Raw genomic sequence first — 17,356 nt, 5'->3', positions numbered from 1 at the left:
GCATCAGACAAGAGAAAACGTGGCATATTCTAAAGATAAGGTTTACTTTACAGTGCAGTGAGGATATAGTAGCTCATGCCAGCCTGTTGTGGGTTTATCGGTGTTGTGCAGTGCCATGTAGAGATGCTGGTTGTGTTGTGGCAGTGTTGTAGCAGCCTTGGCATGGTGTGCTATCAGAAGAGAGGTATGCACTTCCTCAGCAAGGCTGCATGGTGAGCCTGAATGAGGTACTGAGGTAATTCACAATATAAGACCGTTTTTGTGTGTGTATCTGAAGTACTTTCATGGGTTTGCTTTATGCAGTGCAAACATGAGCAAAGACAGCTTGGATTTCTGGCACTGGTTTTGGGATGGAGGGATGTTGCATATCGGTGTGTTACTGACTTCACAAGAAGCAACAGTGGCAGCTTTGTGAAAAAATGTATTAGTACCTGATGTACTGGAACCATTCTGAAGCAACTGCTGCCTTACAGGAGAAGATTTATTTCTGTCTTAATAATCTCCTAGTTGTTAGGACTGTAAAGGTTATGGAAAGCTAAATATTGCTCTTTCTTTCAATCTGAAATACACATTTTTGCAGTGTGTTTGGAGCCAGAATGTCCAATAAATTCTGTATGCGATAGGAACAGTTGTTTTGATTTGGTCTCTAGAATTCACCCTTTTCACAACATTGAGGGGGAGGAAGCTCACTTCATTCCTGCTGTTAGGCAGCTTTCCCTTCATTATGTCCTTGCTTTTGTTCTGCTTCAGAGATCTAGTAGCATTCCAAAGATATGCATGTGTGTGTGTCTGTGTAGGGGTGTGTGGGGGACGTTGTTTATAAATGTATGTAAACAGCTGACCAAGGGTAGTGTGATTTAGGGGGACTGGCATGTGACAAGGGGGAAGGAAGTTGAAGAAGTCGAGGACAAAACAATGAGAGTTGCAGTAGAAAGTAGGAAAAGGGCAGCTAGACGGCAGTGCAACAAATGTAATTGAGAGTGAATTGTTCGGGGGTGGAGGGATGCTGAACATGATTAAAGCTCAAAAACAATATGCATATTAATGTACTTGAATTAGAAAGTTGATACTGGCGTGATTAATTACAGTATACAAACATATGTTCTCTTCATTCCAGGAAGCATGGTCTAGAAGAATTTTAGATTAGACTTGGATGCCTTTTTATATTGTCAAATAAACAAATGGTATTGTTTTGCTTTTGTAGGAAGATGAAAAATTTCTGACAGACTTGTTTGCACAGCTAACAGATGAAGCCACAGATGAGGAGAAAAGACAGGAATTGGTAAGAAATGCGTAAAATATGTGACAGTTACCACAAAGTGACATGTGAATCCTTTTTTTTTTTTTTTTTTTTTTTTAATTACTAAACTAGAATATTCTTGGTTTTCAGGTAAATTTTCTGAAAGAGTTTTGTGCATTCTCACAAACACTGCAACCTCAAAACAGAGATGCATTTTTCAAAACTTTGTCAAATATGGGCATACTGCCTGCACTAGAAGTCATATTGGTAAGTCATTTTAATTCTATTTGTCATAACAATTTTGTTTATCTTCAGAGAGGCTTTTTTAAAAAGTAGCTTCAGCACAAACTTCAGCAAGTGGTTTTCTTTTTGTTTGCTTTATTTGGCTTGTCCTAGCCTAAGATTCAAAATGTTCAAAATATTTTTGTAAAACTTTAAAAGCTTTTACAATGTGGCATTGGTAAATAGCCTGGCATTCTTCAGTTTTTGTTTTCCTATTTGCTTTCCTAGCTTTGGTTGCTTTTTGGTATCCAAATAAGTTAGAAAATAGGGAAATAAATCAAAGGGCAGGGAAACCATAAAATTTATTTTGTCCAACTGTTGTCACATTTACAGAGAAGTACGAGTTGACTTAGTTTTAGAATATGGTTTAGCGATAGTTAGGTGTGATTTGTGAGAAGGAATTAAAGCTGTATTTTTTCTGGTTCCATTTAACCCTTTCAAGAAAACAAAATTATTTTATTTGACTTTTCCAGGGTATGGATGATGCACAAGTACGAAGTGCAGCCACTGATATATTCTCATATTTGGTTGAATACAACCCATCCATGGTACGAGAATTTGTCATGCAGGAAGCGCAGCAGAATGATGATGTAAGTAAAGAGTCCTCAGAAATGGCTGTAGTGTTTTGGAAATTATTGGGGTTTGAAGTTACTGGTGTATATTTACAACTGTGAATGACACGAGACCTAATTTCAAAGAAGTAATTTGGAATTTGGTAGCGGGACACTGAACTGCTGTGTTCTAAAGAGTTCTCATAGATGAGTTCACCTGCTCACAGATACTTGCTGTATTGTATAATTTCAGATTTGGCGCAAGGGAGTTAAAGAGTTCTCGTAGATGAGATGAGTTCACCTGCTCACAGATACAATACTTGCTGTATTGTATAATTTCAGATTTGGCGCAAGGGAGTAGCATTTGAATTGATTTTTTTTTCTCCTCTCTTAGGATATATTACTCATTAACCTCATTATAGAACACATGATTTGTGACACAGATCCAGAACTTGGAGGAGCAGTGCTGCTCATGGGTTTGCTTCGTACTTTAGTTGATCCAGAAAATATGCTTGCCACTGCCAATGTAAGTAAATACCTTCAAATGAAATTACGTTTGGTTTTTTTAGGGTATTTGATGATATGTGTTACACATTTTTTTTCATTCCTTAGAAAACAGAAAAGACAGAGTTCTTGGGTTTCTTCTACAAACATTGTATGCATGTTCTGACAGCCCCTTTATTGGCCAATACTACAGAGGACAAGCCTAGCAAAGGTAATGACACTCTGGATTTTGGGCACATCAAGGCTGTTGAATGTCAGTGTTTAGAATAATTGTCAAATAATTTTCCATCTAAAAGTTTGAGTCTGAGATTATGAAACATAGTTTAAAGTAAAATGCTGATTCAATATTTAGTCATTTGAATAATGCATAAATACAAAACTCTGCAGAGAGACCTGATTTAAGAAGTGAACAACATTTGCTGCAAATTTGGCTTTAGCAAAAAATAAAATATTTGTACAATTTTTAGGAACTCATGAGGCAGTTCACTGACACAGACTTCTAATCATGTCTAAATGGTTTCTTAATGTCAGGGATTACTAGAAATGTTGCAGCATTTCCCCTGGGAAGGTGTGCTGAATTTGAGAGTTGTTTCTTCAGCTTTCTTCAGTCTAAGAAAGCAGAGATCAGTGATGAAGTAATTGTTCATGCTGGCTACTAGCAGCAGTTCTTACAAGTGTTAAAAGACCCCGAGATATTTCTTGCATAGTTCTTTAGTTAAAAGGCATTATAGATCACATTTTTGGTGTAAACTTAGTCAAGACACTGCATATGGGGTGACAGTTTATGATCTAGATTTGTAGGCATCATAATGTGATTTGGTTAAATAAGCCTGACTACTCGTGTTAGGGTTAAAGTCTGTACTCTGAACCATCAAACACCAATTTAAGAGAAATGTAATTGGTTCCATATTTTAAGAGTTTCCTGCCATATCTGTATTCTTAGAAAATACTCAATCCATAACGAATTTGTTCACTTTCTGTTTTAAAGACTAAACATATTCTGCAGCATGTTCCATAAAATGTCTGTGGGAAAATAAAAAAACTTGTAAACAGTAAAAATGTTTACTGGAGTGCAGCTGGATATTTGGAGTTAGCTTCTGAAGGCAGTATTCCAGATACGTTTAATTATTTTGGTTTTGTTTTATTGCAGATGATTTTCAGACAGCACAACTCTTGGCATTAATACTGGAATTGCTAACTTTCTGTGTCGAACATCACACCTATCACATAAAGAACTACATTATTAACAAAGATATCCTGCGAAGGGTACTCGTTCTCATGGCCTCAAAGCATGCTTTCTTGGCATTGTGTAAGTCTGAAAGCTAAGGAATAAACTAGAGTTTTGTGGATGTGAACTGATGCATATCTTCACTCTGCTGGAAAAAAACTGTTCATGGGTCATGACAATTTTTTACTGAATACAGAAATTCTACTGTTATAGTTTATGTTTCTCATACTAGATTATAGTTATATCAGCTACTGTAAATAATTTTGCATTTATAGATACATTTTTATCCTTAAAAAAGAAGGATTTTGCTTCATGTCAGTGGAGAGGGGAATTGAAGAGATGGTATGTCAGTTTTGAATATACTAAGAGAACATTGTAAGTTTTGATGGCTTTTTAGTAGAAATTATGAGAGGTACTTAATTAGAGCTATGACTACCTGAATGCATTAAACTGCACAGAATTTCAGTGTGCTGCTCTTCAGACTGGTAGTTTCTTGACCACACTCAGCCTAGTAGTGTCAAAGCAAGCAGTCAACTTAATTCTGGAGGCAAGTTGGAGATTTTCTCTGTAATTCTGCTGTGCACATAGAGTTAAAAAACCAAAGCCTTCAGTTGACTGAGCAGTACCATACAATAAGTACCTTTTAGATTTTTAACCAAATTACCTGTACTCATGGCTGCTAAGCAAAATGTGCTGCTATGTACTTTCTCTTTATGCATAGACATTCTCTCAGTTGTCTACACTTTGGAGTTTCAGAAAGAGCTTTAAACTGCTTGTAAATCAAGCCTTTGCTTTACTATGTGTGTGAATAAAAAGTCATTTATCAATTTTAAAATGAAATAGTTTCTATTCTAATCTGATAGAACTAATTAAATCTAACAAAACATTCAAGTAATAGGGATGATAAGCAAATTTCTGAGTTCTTTTTACTGAGAAAATGTTTTACCTTTACCATAAGTAATTTAAAAAATTGAAAATAGATTTTTATATTAGTATTATAGTTGAACAATACTATATGCAGTCTTCAGTGAACAGAGGTGTTGTCATTTGTGTAGTTCTGATGGAGGATTTCTTTATGATAGAACTGGTAAGTAATATTCAGCAATGTAGTCAAGACTATTGAGAAGCAGAGAAGGACTGAATATTGCTGTATATGAACTGAGGATGTAAATTGCTGTAACTAATGCTGAGTAATTTCTGCAATTTTGCTTTCAAATATAAAAACTTTCGACAACATGTGTGTTTTAGGTGCCCTTCGTTTCAAGAGAAAGATAATTGGGCTAAAGGATGAATTCTACAACCGTTATATAATGAAAAGTTTTTTGTTTGAACCCGTGGTCAAAGCATTTCTAAATAATGGTTCTCGTTATAATCTGATGAACTCTGCCATAATAGAGATGTTTGAATTTATCAGAGTGGTGAGTGCTATTATATGCTGAAGATAATTACTGCATTGTTTTGTTTTGTAATTCAAGGTTACTTTTCTTTTTGCTTTTGCCCTAAATTGTGCTGTCATAATGGGACTGTATGATGCTGTATTTATATGAACCTTTTTTTATATCACTATTACATATTTGTACATGTTATTTCTTACATTCAAACAGTACCATTACTTGAAGATTAAATGCACTTGATACTGTACTCACAATACCCAGATTTGCAAAGGCAGCACTAATCAAATTTCATCATGCAGATTGGATGGGCTTGTTATGACAGGAATGTAATTAGAAACTACTGCTGCAAACCCATCAAATTTAGCTGTGCTCTGTAATGTCAATTCAATGGAATATGGAATTATACAGAAGAGATCCCAATCTCTTTTGATTATTTTAATGGAGTGTTACCACATTCCTTCCATGGGAAGTCTCTTAAATATTCATGCCAGTTTGGCTGTCTGCACAGTACTATTTCCTTGCTGTTGTTTGCATCCAGATTCTGATGAGATGCTGTACAGACTGTAAATGTGGTAAATGGGGCCAAGCTAGGGTGCAGAGAGTTGTGGAGGAATAAGTCACCACACACTGTCACCTCTTGAAATCTGTACTGTTGATCAGCTCTTTCTTTAGCTGGGACTCAAGGTAAGAATAAGATGACCTGATCATCATGGAGGAGTTAATTAAAAAGTGGTTTTGAAGCTATGGAAAAAGTTCACCTATATAGGTGGTTGTGACTTGTACAGTGGTGTATTGGGTTTGCAGTGGCAGTGGTGGGCAGTGGCTAAAGGGGTGGTTTCTGTAGAAGCTGCTGGAAGCTTCCCCTGTGTTCAATAGAACCAATGCCAGCTGGCTCTGAGATGAACGTGCCGCTGGCTGAGGTCAGAGCAGAGATTCCCCTGCAGCCATAGTGATGTCCATGGTGATGGTGATGTCCATGGTGAGGCAGCTGCCTCCCTGTGGCCCACTGGAGGTCTGTGGTGGAGCAGAAATCCACCTGCAGCCTGTGGAGGACCCCAGGCAGAGCAGAGACCTGAAGAAGGAGGCTGTGACCCCTGGAGAAGCCTGGAGTGCTGGAACAGGCTCCTGGCAAGACCTGTGGCCCTGTGCAGAGAGGAGCCCACACTGGAGCGGCTCACTGACAGGACTTGTGACCCCACAGGGAACCCTTGCTGGAGCAGCCTGTTCCTGAAGGACTGCACGCCATGCTCTATCAGTATAAAAACATCTCTCAGTTACAGTGGAAAGACACTTTAGGATTGGGTTTGGTACAGGTTTTATCAGGCTTTAGGTTCTGTAATGTTTTGAAGGAGATACTGCTAGAAAATTGATGTTGTTTTGCTAATCAAATACTTGAGGCTCTAGATTTTTAATTATACATAGACTTATATACTCATTTTTACGTAAGTTAATTACTACAGTGCTTGCTATGGCTTTCACATTTCAGATACTTTTTATATTGTATGAAATAAATTAATTTGAATGAAAATAAGTCACTTTATGTTTGTTTTTTCCTATAGGAAGATATAAAATCGTTAACAGCTCATGTAATTGAAAATTACTGGAAGGCACTGGAAGATGTAGATTATGTGCAGACATTCAAAGGACTGAAACTACGATTTGAGCAACAAAGGGAAAGACAAGATAATCCAAAACTTGACAGGTAAAATACACTAAATGCTCTTAATAGCATACTGATGCTATAATTCTCTTATCAGACTACTGGTGGGTTGTTCTCTTGTTCTGGGAAATACTGATAATTTAGACTCCTGCTTGCAGTTCAAGCCTTGCTGAATTTACTTGATTAAAAGTGTGATTTTCAAATATGCTTCTATAGACTTTTCAACAACTTTCAGCAAACGTTAGTTGCTGGACCCCCAGTCATAATGCTAATTTATCATATCTTAAACTTATGTGCAGTACTTCAATGAAGCTGGAAGCCTACCAAGTATCTCTACCAAGCTGATTTGTCTAAATAACAGATTTCCACTGCTAATTTGAAAGACTGTCAGTTGTGAATTAGCATTCTGTGGATTTTTCCTTCAAAAATTGACATGTCAGATTTCCTTTCATTTTAATTGTGGGAGGAGATATTTCGATAAGCTTTATCAAAATGCCTGAGGAATAGAACGTAGAAAGAAATTTTCAGAGAATGCTTTTTTGTCCCTGTTAGATCTGCTGATGGAGTAAAAAGCAATCTGATGCAAAGCTTGAATCGCTCTTTCTGTTTGCCAGGGCAAAAGTTCCCTTCCTTAGTACACAGTTGCTCAGGTTTAAAAAGTTGAGATGTATAAAAATAGCAAGTTTAGGCCTTTTTGCTCCATTTATTTTTGCTTTATGTCTAGTTTCATTAAAACAAAATGACTGCTTATGTGAACAGATGAGTTACTCTTCAGAATTGTTAGCAAGATCTGTTCTTGTTTTGCTGTCTTGAATTAGTTTGAAAACACATTAAAATTAATTCTGATTGGTCCTACTGAGATATCTTGACATTTCAGACTTTTATTTCCTGCCACAAGATTTCTTAATACTTAAATTTGAGAGTTGTACAATTAAAATGGGACTATAAGTGTAGATTTCTTTTAATACATTGAAGCACTTTAAAGAGCATGTGCAGGATCTGCAGTTTTGAGTACTAAGATGTTAAAAGTGAGATGTTATTATTTTGGCTTATGTCAGCAAAGCATATCACTGAAACAGCTGTGAAATCCAAGGCTGTGATTCTTGCTTACATTAATTCATATGTGGGAAAGAACACCCAGCTGCTTTCTTCAGTAATTTCCATCCAGTATAACAAGTAAAGTTGTAGTTTTTTTTCTTGGCTTAAGTTGAGATAAGTGGTTGTGCTGCATGAGTTCATCCAACAGAAAATAGAGCTTTAGGAGGTCTGTAGCTCAGCCTTCTTCCTACATCTTATGTAGTGGCTGCACAACTCCTGTCACAGTGCATATAATTTTTAAAGTGAAAACCCAGAAATAATAAAATGCACAAATAACAAAAATCTATTTACATATTTTAGCAAAGAATAATTCAGTAAGGAAGGAGCCCAACATGTTGTTGACACAGGCCTCAAAAGTATTCATTAGAGGTCCACTTCAGTCATAGTTTTGTGCTCTTAGCAGAACTTGAGTTTAAATAAAATGTAAAACAATGCAGTATTTATAGATGTATGATAATGCTTACCTACAACTAGATTTATTTTTAAAAGTACATTTAGCATTTTTACTCAATAGCTTGTAATATTTTAATTTTTCCCTTCTGGCTTTTTCCTGCAGTCAGTAATGCAAATGTCTAGGTTGTATTATTTACATTTTGATCCCAGTAACCAAAAACACTACAGACACTTCGTGAAAAACATAAAATTTCATCCAGTAAACTGTGAAGGGCTTAATCAAGAATTTCATGCTGCTGTTGGAAACTGACTGTTAAATCAACATCTAGCAATGAAAATGTTTTCAATGTCTCTTCCACTTCTCCTGCCCATTCTTCAAGGGCCACATCCCTGTCCCTCTGCTCCAAGACCATAATACTGCTTCTGTGAGAAAAGAGAAAAGGGAGGTGGAGCTGAGATAAACCAACATTGGTAATAGATCAAATAGAGAGAGAGAGGTAGCAGTTCATATCCAAGGCTCTGAAAAATGGAAAATACTGATAAGTGACCAAAAGTTGTAACAGGTGGATGTGGCAGAGAGAGAGCTTTCTCTTCAATTTATCTACTTAAAATTGGAGTAAAATTTAATTGAGATTTTTATTATGTTTTTTTAACTTGTTGGATGCTGAATACTAACAGGTTACAAAGTAAGCTCTTTGTTTTACAACTTTTTATTTATCAATGCAAACTGGTAAACCAAGCATGGGTGCAACACTTCAGTGAGATTTATTAAAATTACTTTTAATAGTGCTGTTTATATGCTACAGAATTTTGTACTGATAGAGCGGTCTGAACGTGCTGTTAGCAGAGTTGTACTTTATTTGATTCTTTGTACAGAGAAGTTTTTAATGATATTTCATTGAAAACACAATGGTTTGCAATAGGGAATGATTTGCTGATGTTTTTATTGCTCTGCAATGTATGGATTTGTGAGTTGTCACTGAGTGTCAAGTAGAAGTTTTATTATTAATGTAAGTTGATTTTTGAATCTAAGCTTTTAAAACCTCCTGTTCTGCAGCATGCGCTCCATTTTGAGAAACCACAGGTACAGAAGGGATGCAAGAACTCTGGAGGATGAGGAGGAAATGTGGTTTAATACTGATGAGGATGATATGGAAGATGGAGAGGCAGTGGTGCCCCCTTCTGACAAGCCTAAAAATGATGAGGATATTATGGACCCTATCAGCAAATTCATGGAAAGAAAAAAATGTAAGTGATGAGAAGATGAATGCCATAACTTTTACTATTCAGTCCTACTGCAATGAAGGATTTGCATGTATTTATTTTGAAATTGCAACATCAATTTGGTAGACGACATATTAAAAAATTTTGTTGTCTTTAGAGACAGAATGATACAAAATACGTTGTAGATTTTTTAAAGCATTTGAATTAAAATCTTATCTGATAGTCAAGCTTTTCAGTGTTTTATTTGGGTTATAATTAAATGTTATGTGTTAACTCAAACTTTTCTACATAAATGATCAGGTGATATCATTGGTAGAACAAAAATTCCTGGCCAGTGACAACCACTGGTAGGTGGTACAGTAGCAAGGAAAAGGTCTATGATGACTCACTTAACTGAGTTGTACATAAAGTATTAAGCCTTTTCCCAAACAGTGAAGTGATTTGTAGTTAAATGTTTCACTCAATAATACTGCTTTATTTTTTGCCTTTTTTTTTCTTTGCAGTGAAAGAGAGTGAAGAAAAGGAAGTTCTTCTGAAAACTAACCTTTCAGGTCGCCAGAGCCCGAGTTTCAAGCTTTCTTTTTCCAGTGGTACAAAATCTAACCTTACCAGCCAGTCATCTGCAAGTAATCTGCCTGGATCTCCTGGGTCCCCTGGGTCTCCAGGGTCCCCTGGCTCACCTGGATCAGTTTCTAAAAGCACATCTCAGATGGCAGCTATTACAACTAAGGTAATTTTGCATGGTTGTAGGTTGACTTTATTGTTACAGAGTAGGAGTTTGCTTTTGCATCTCTCTGAAGTTTGTGTGAGTCCCAACAAGTTAAGCAGTAATGGACTGTCTGGTTTATGTGTACTTCTTGTCTGACCTTCAGCATTTTTAATGAGATCTGCTGTATATGAAAGAAATAAAAATAAAAGCTCTTTTAATGCCCAGACTAGTCAAGTAGGAAGCATGCCATTAGTAGTAGTAATAGCAGTCTTAGTAGTAATATTTACAGTCAAATACAGACAACACTGTACTCCTGTGAAATTGCACAGGGGTATTGGACAGGTGAAAATACATATTTTAGAAACATAGCCAGATTGTGGTAGATACCACAATGCCCTGCATATCCATTGAGGATTTCTACTATCACCATTTTAATATTGTTCAGAATTCTATAACTGACCTATGTGGAAGAAATAAATTGCATTGAATGGTGATTGCTGTAAACCAGAACAATTTTTAATACCTGAGTGTGACATTTTTGCCTTTGAACTAACTTATAGTTTTGATTTGGAACATTCTGAAGTACAAGAAGATGGCCACTTTAAAAGAGCATTGTAACTTGCAGTGAATATTCACAGCTAGCATTTTTAAATACATTTTAGGACACAGATATCAGATTTTTTGAATAAAAATGTTCGAACTTAGGAAAGTAGAGTGCTATTTTCTCAGCACAGAGGGGCAGATAAGGTAATGTTGATACAGTGCAGTTCAGATAATGAGAATTTATTTTCATAACAAGTGTTTCCATTTCTAAAAGGTGGGGTATGTATATCAGTTGTCAGATAGTCTTGGAATAACACTGATTCATCCTTGTTTCGTGATGCTAGCGTACTGCTTGTTCACCTAACTTCTGGTGAAGGTAAATGGGGGGTTTAGGGTTTGGGGGTTTTTTCCTACTCCACATGGCTTAAGAGTTTGTATTTGGATTGCATTCTCTTGAAAACACCTGGATCAGAAGAGTTTGGCTGATGGAAGAACCTAAGGACACTTCCTCTAAATCCTTCTCTGGAGGAAACTCCTTGAATAACCTAAGAGTTAGTCAAGTGCTTTTTAAAAGGGATGGAATTGGCTTGCAAATCCATTCAATCTATTAGAGGTTTTTCTCTCCCAGACAGTGTAATTCCTTGAGTCTGAAATGGAGTCTTAACATTAGGAATATATTGGATACAGTATTGACTCCACAAATTCAAGTAGTGGTGACAAAAGAAAAATGTTCAGATTAGAAAAGGGAGCATGCAGTGCACTGAAAAACACTGCTGGATTCAGGCAGAAGGTATCTTCTTTCAGAGTAAAACATGCCAGTCACAAGCTAGAAACAGTGTTGAAATTGGGTTTTTCAGTAATTACCTGATGTTGTTGCTTTAGGTGTAGTGTACTCAAGTGTTACGTGTATGTGATTGTACAGAATATGTGTAATTATTTTTTAAGTTGTATTTTGGTATACAGTTGACTGAAATGTTCTGGTTTGGGTGTCCATTATTAGGCACCTGAATAAGTAATAGGACCTTTGAGGAAAGTATTTGATGCTTCAGATACTGCAACATAGTATAGTTAGGGGAAGTTTCAGAAGTTCATGTTGCTTCTTCAAAGGTCCAGAGTTGCCAAATCTTAAATTTGTGGGTATTTGCAGTACAAGAGAGTTTTTAATGATACTAGATACATTTTCATTTTCAACTGACAAGTTATTTAAACTTTGTAACCTGTAAACATCATTCAATTATATTATTCAAAAAAATTGCTAATCACTACACACTTTAACTTTTGTGAAGACAAACTGTGTTCTAAAAGTATCATAATTCAAAAATTCAAATTGAAGGTATCCTGCATTTGTTTTTGAAGTGCTTCCAGATTGCTCAATGCAGTCAGCTGTGCTCAGTAAAAATAAACTGTGTTTATTTACGTGCTTATTTACATATAATAATAAATAAAATAAAATAAATAAAATAAATATTATTATTAATAAAAAATAAAATAAAAATAAATAAAATAAACTGTGTTTGTTTACATGTTTATTTACATATAAATACATGGAGGTGCAGTGACACTTAGCAAAATCATGTAGATTACTTAAATTTCAGCTGGCAATATTTCCAGTTGGATAGGTAAAACCCTATTTTGGATTTATTCATTTAGACATGTCTCAAATAATGTCACTTTCATTCACATTGAAGGATTTCTTTTTGTTCTGAATTATTTTATTCAAAACCTTCTGAACCAGTGTGCTTGTGGCAATATTCTGTGCAAACATCATGTTACAATGCAATCATGAATAATCAATGTAAAAACATTCTCTTAATTATAATAATTGCATTTGTCTTTGTAGGGAGGCCTCGTTGGGCTTGTAGATTATCCTGATGATGATGAAGAGGATGATGAAGATGAAGATAAAGAGGAAACTTTACCTTTGTCAAAGAAAGCAAAGCTTGAGTCATCATAATGGCAACTGCTGAAGAATATTACCAGTTGGGGAAGGATTTTTTTCCAAAAACAAAACAAACCCACAGCAAAGCAGCAATCTTTTGTGAATTACTGTGTATGACACAGATCAACCTATACAAATGGATTTCTGCCAATCAAGTGCCAATTCAAAGGAACAGAAGAAGGAGAAATACTTCATTTAGGGGAAAGACTTATGCCTTTGAGCTCTCCAGCTTGGACCACATGTTGCCCTTTTCTCAGGGAAGGAAATGGAAAACAAAACAAAAAAAAAAAAAAAGAAAAAGAAAAAAAAAGAAAAAAAAGCCAACAGGGCAGGAGTTTTGTTAGTGGAACTCTGGATTGGCTGGTCAGTTGCTACAATCAGAATATGCTTTCTTGGACCATGTATGAGACTTCTGAAGAAAAGGCGGGTTTTGCCATAATTCTTCACTAGTTAAGAATGCCAGCAGTTTCTTTGTATAAAAGAGACCTGCCTTTGAAATCATACATTCTGAACATTTTACTCGAGCTACAACAGGTTTTAAAAACCTCTGCGGGGGAGGGCCGAATATAAAGTTTCCTCTTTTTTTTTAAATCTGTTCCCTTTGCCCTTTAAACTGCAGAAATTTTTTTTGAGGTGGGGGATTTGTTTGTCCCTTCTTGATTAAAGATTGAGTGGAATTCTAGATGTGGTCACTTTTGTGTCATAATTTTTTTTGCCCCCCTGAGTGTATGCTTAGTTGTTGAGTATATATTTGGGACCATTAAAATTTTTTGATGTAATATAATCTCACTGTTGTGCTGGTACCTGTTTCACACTGTGTAATTTTGTTCTGCATCACAGTTCTTAATATGTTGAGGATTTTATGGAAGATGGTATCGTTTTTATTGGAGAAAAAAATCTTGCTACAATATGGATAAAAGCAATACTATTTTGTGACTAAATATTTTATATTAAATTTTACAGCAGCACCTGTTGAGAGAAGAATCAGGGAAAGAGGATGAAACTTAAAAAATTAAACCTATATATAGGAAATTAGTATTCCAAAGAGACTGAAATTTTATAATGCAGAACAGTGATGGCAACTAACTCGCCAAAATGCAAGATGAATGAGTTAGGAATACCAATATACTGGCTCATTTGACTTAGAAAAATAAAAAAGAAATAATTAAAGCTAAAGGAAAACAGCATTAGACAGCATTTTCTACAAAACAGTATTTTCTAAAAATCTCTGATTCCCTTTGGAATACCAGTTTTCATGAATAAAAGATGGTTGTAAAATAAACTCTTTACAAGGGCACCATCTTTTGAAATGTATTCTGATACTCAGTTGAAAGGCAGCAATTAACTTGGTCTAAATCAATGACCACCTTCTTTCCCCTTATCCCAGAAGTCTAAGTAATACTAATTTGAAATCAGGCATTGTATCCTAGAAGATGGCTTTGCACAGCAGCGCTTCCTATGAAGGCTTGTTTATTCAGTTCCTTTCTTACATCTCTTTTCAAGAGCTGATTTCCTTTTGGGCATTCAAAGCACTGGTGTTGCAACAGTTATGATGTTTAATACATAAATGTATCAATACAAATAGAAATAAGAGAAATGAGAATCTGAAGCAGGATCACAGGTGATCACAGCCAAGGGAGGATGAGCACTTTGTTTGTGAGTGTTGTAGATGGTGTGGCAGGTTCTGTGCCAACCACAAAAGGCAAAGTTTCAGTGGTTGGGCTTTGTGAGTACATACCAGCCAGTTTGGATTTGAATAAAAGTGTGCATTAGGGAGAAATTATTAGCCATCTTTTCCTCAAAGAAATTCATTTGTGATCACTTTCTAAGGCTGAGTTTTTACAATGTATTTGAAATGTCTGTGATAGGGCAATTCTCAGCAGTTTTACAGAGGTCAGGAGTTATGCACATGGTCACTATAGGATTAGACACAATCTGCTTCTGCAGGCTGAGTTGCTGTTGCAACAAACTGTCTGAAACTTGATTTTTGCAACTTTGGTGTCAGAGCAGACATTGTAACAAGGAAATCTGCAATTTTGCAGGTTTTCCTAATTAGTCAGAACCTAAATCCAGCTGAAGCTGTCAAACTTTTCTTGAGCATAAAGCTCTCAAAATTCATCCATACAGTCATCTGCAAGTCTTCCAGACTCTGTCTCAGGAAATCATTCTTCTGAGTTGGTCAAAGGAAGAATTTTCTTAAAGATTTTTTTCTGTTCCTTGAGCAATCGAGTGCTTGAATCTTGTGGTGTTTGATGCTGCAGTTTTCCAGACTTTTGGATTCTTTCATAATACTTGTAGGAATCTTGGATTTTGAAACATCACATTTAACAGAAGAAACATTATGCTGAAGTTACTGGGCTTGGTCAAAATAATAATGAAATCAGGAATTTTTTAAAGTTTTTATATTTTTCTGAAGCTTTAAAAGACTGGTAAAACATTAGACTGCACATCTTTTAATGCTGTCTAACTTGTGGTTATCTCATGCTCATAGCCTGACAGGACATGTCTGCACTGATATAATGTATTCATGGAAGTTGGAAGTAGATGAATGGTGGGTATACTCTTGCTCAGTGACATTCATTTTTGTATTCATGGAAATCCTGAAATGTATTTTAGGGGGAAAAAAATACTGAGATTTCAAGAGGTGATGGATAATTTTATTTTAAGAAGAGTGGGTTTGGTGGAAGAAATGATGTTAGGAAACAGTATCTGTTCTAGATCTTTCTTTGGGCTGATTTTTAAAACCATTTGTCCTCATCCCAAGAGACCTGCATATATTTTGTACTAAGCATGGCTCAGTCATCTTAACTGCATTTTAACTGTGCCTTGAAGTATGGTTTACTGAAGGGCAAACCCTTCAGTATTTACAGACAAGGGCCAGGGTGTTTGAATCATCCATGCAGGCCCCTCTCTTCCTTCAGTGGCTGAAAGACTTGATGCTGATTCCTTGGATGAACTTCCAAGCTTTGAGCCTAGACTTACTGGGAATACCAGACAGAATGTATATGCACTACCTGCTGCCTCAAGGAACCCACACACTAATGAAAGTAATTCCAGGTGATCTGGAATATTTCCAGATTTTCTTCTCATGTGTGCAGTGTGTGGCTGTATTTGGGTTAACAGTTCACATCAGCACAAAAGAGATCTCCTGTATCATGAAGGTGAAAGGATCTAAAACCTGGTGTATCTAAACAGTGAGTTGTCTCTAGAATGTGCTGTCTGTAATGTGCCTGCTTGGCAACAAAGATCAGGCCATTCATTCATTCATTCATTCATCTCTCATGGGCCACCCAGGTGAGGCATCATGTTCTCATGGAATTAAATGCCAAGTTGGCCCAATCCTTTTAATGTGCTAAGGATGGAACTGTTCAGATTGGGTTTGCCTGTGTTTTTGCATCCCTGCAGAGGTGTTTAATTGGAGAAGTGATGGAGCTCTTGTTCTCATGTTGCTGCTGTGGTGCTGTTAGGCAAGCAGCTCCTTTTCAGCCCAGCACAATGAAGTTGGTTGCCTTGCTAAATGATGTTTCCCGGCATCTGTAGAGTGGCCACCAAAGTTCAGCCATGCCCCTCTCAACTGTTCTACAGCTGCAGAGGCATCGTGGAGCAGTGCTGTGCATGCCAGAGCAGCACTGCAGTTCCCCTGCCTTGAGGACATCAACTCCCATTCCAGGTGAGCTGTGAAAGCAGGAGACGAGATGGGTCACCCATAGCCTGCGTGTAAAACTGAGCAAGCATTCAAAGAGAAGTTGCCATAACTGAAGAGAGGGAAGTTGTCCATGTGTCCATGTTCTCTGCTACTTTCACTTTTTGGAGTCCAGAAGAAGTGAAGGAATATACAGCTCATAGTTCAGTTCAGAAAGGAGGCAAGGCATGTGGGCATGCTGCAGATACAGGAAAACCTCCTATGGGAGGGCCTGTAATGCCCACCTTCAATTGCAGCCATAATTGAATGTCTTAATTCATGTGAGGGAGACATAACTTATGTATTTTAGGTTTGTCTTGTACAGAGCCAGGATTCAACTCTTGTGGGTCCCTTCCAGCCTGTGATATTCTGTGGTTCTGTTCTATGGTTCTCTCCTATGATTTTCATCAGTGCCTGGCTACCTGATGAGCTTGTAGGTTTGATTTGATATTGCTCTAGTTGCAACCACATTCACTGGAGTATCAATCTTGTGAAGGTTTAATATAAATTAATAGAACAATTGAAAGCTTAAATGAACCCCTGTGGAATGCTGGGGAAAAAAAAGGCAATTAAGAAAGGGAGGGGGAAGATGCCATCTTGTGTGCCAGTTGTATTTAGGAACAATGCAAAAATAATGTATAAACCAGTAGGTAATGTTAAAAAAGCAGAATGCTACTGGCAAATTATTGAAATAGCCACTGATTTACAGTGAGCACAGATCTATACCCTTGGCCTTGCTGTGCACTGTAGAGTGTCCCAGGGATGTATAGTATCTGTCTGTCTCAGGACTCTGAAATGGCTCCATGGGAACATTAGTGTTAGTGGTTTAGGTTGAGATCCTGAAATTCTCTGGCACAGGGTGGAACTATGCTTGTGAAATGTACATCTGTAATCCAGAAGGAGGATAAT

The 17,356-nt window shown here is 36.6% G+C and overlaps 1 protein-coding gene across 1 annotated transcript in view; it reads left to right on the top strand.

Moving 5' to 3' along the window:
• The window catches only part of PPP4R3A (protein phosphatase 4 regulatory subunit 3A), a 42,937-nt gene extending 29,490 nt beyond the window's left edge, over positions 1-13,447 (top strand). Inside the window, exons 5-15 of the mRNA XM_041471863.1 lie at positions 1,205-1,282; positions 1,391-1,507; positions 1,996-2,112; positions 2,468-2,599; positions 2,686-2,788; positions 3,728-3,886; positions 5,054-5,223; positions 6,759-6,901; positions 9,408-9,598; positions 10,078-10,304; positions 12,667-13,447. Coding sequence (XP_041327797.1) covers positions 1,205-1,282; positions 1,391-1,507; positions 1,996-2,112; positions 2,468-2,599; positions 2,686-2,788; positions 3,728-3,886; positions 5,054-5,223; positions 6,759-6,901; positions 9,408-9,598; positions 10,078-10,304; positions 12,667-12,780 — 1,551 coding nt within the window. The 3' untranslated portion in view covers positions 12,781-13,447. The remainder of the gene's footprint in view (positions 1-1,204; positions 1,283-1,390; positions 1,508-1,995; positions 2,113-2,467; positions 2,600-2,685; positions 2,789-3,727; positions 3,887-5,053; positions 5,224-6,758; positions 6,902-9,407; positions 9,599-10,077; positions 10,305-12,666) is intronic.
• The last annotated feature ends 3,909 nt before the right edge of the window (positions 13,448-17,356 follow it).

The sequence above is a fragment of the Pyrgilauda ruficollis genome, unplaced genomic scaffold, assembly GCF_017590135.1.
Source record: "Pyrgilauda ruficollis isolate IOZ18807 unplaced genomic scaffold, ASM1759013v1 scaffold28, whole genome shotgun sequence".
In the NCBI taxonomy this organism is placed as follows: domain Eukaryota; kingdom Metazoa; phylum Chordata; class Aves; order Passeriformes; family Passeridae; genus Pyrgilauda; species Pyrgilauda ruficollis.
This window is presented reverse-complemented; position numbering and strand designations above follow the sequence as displayed.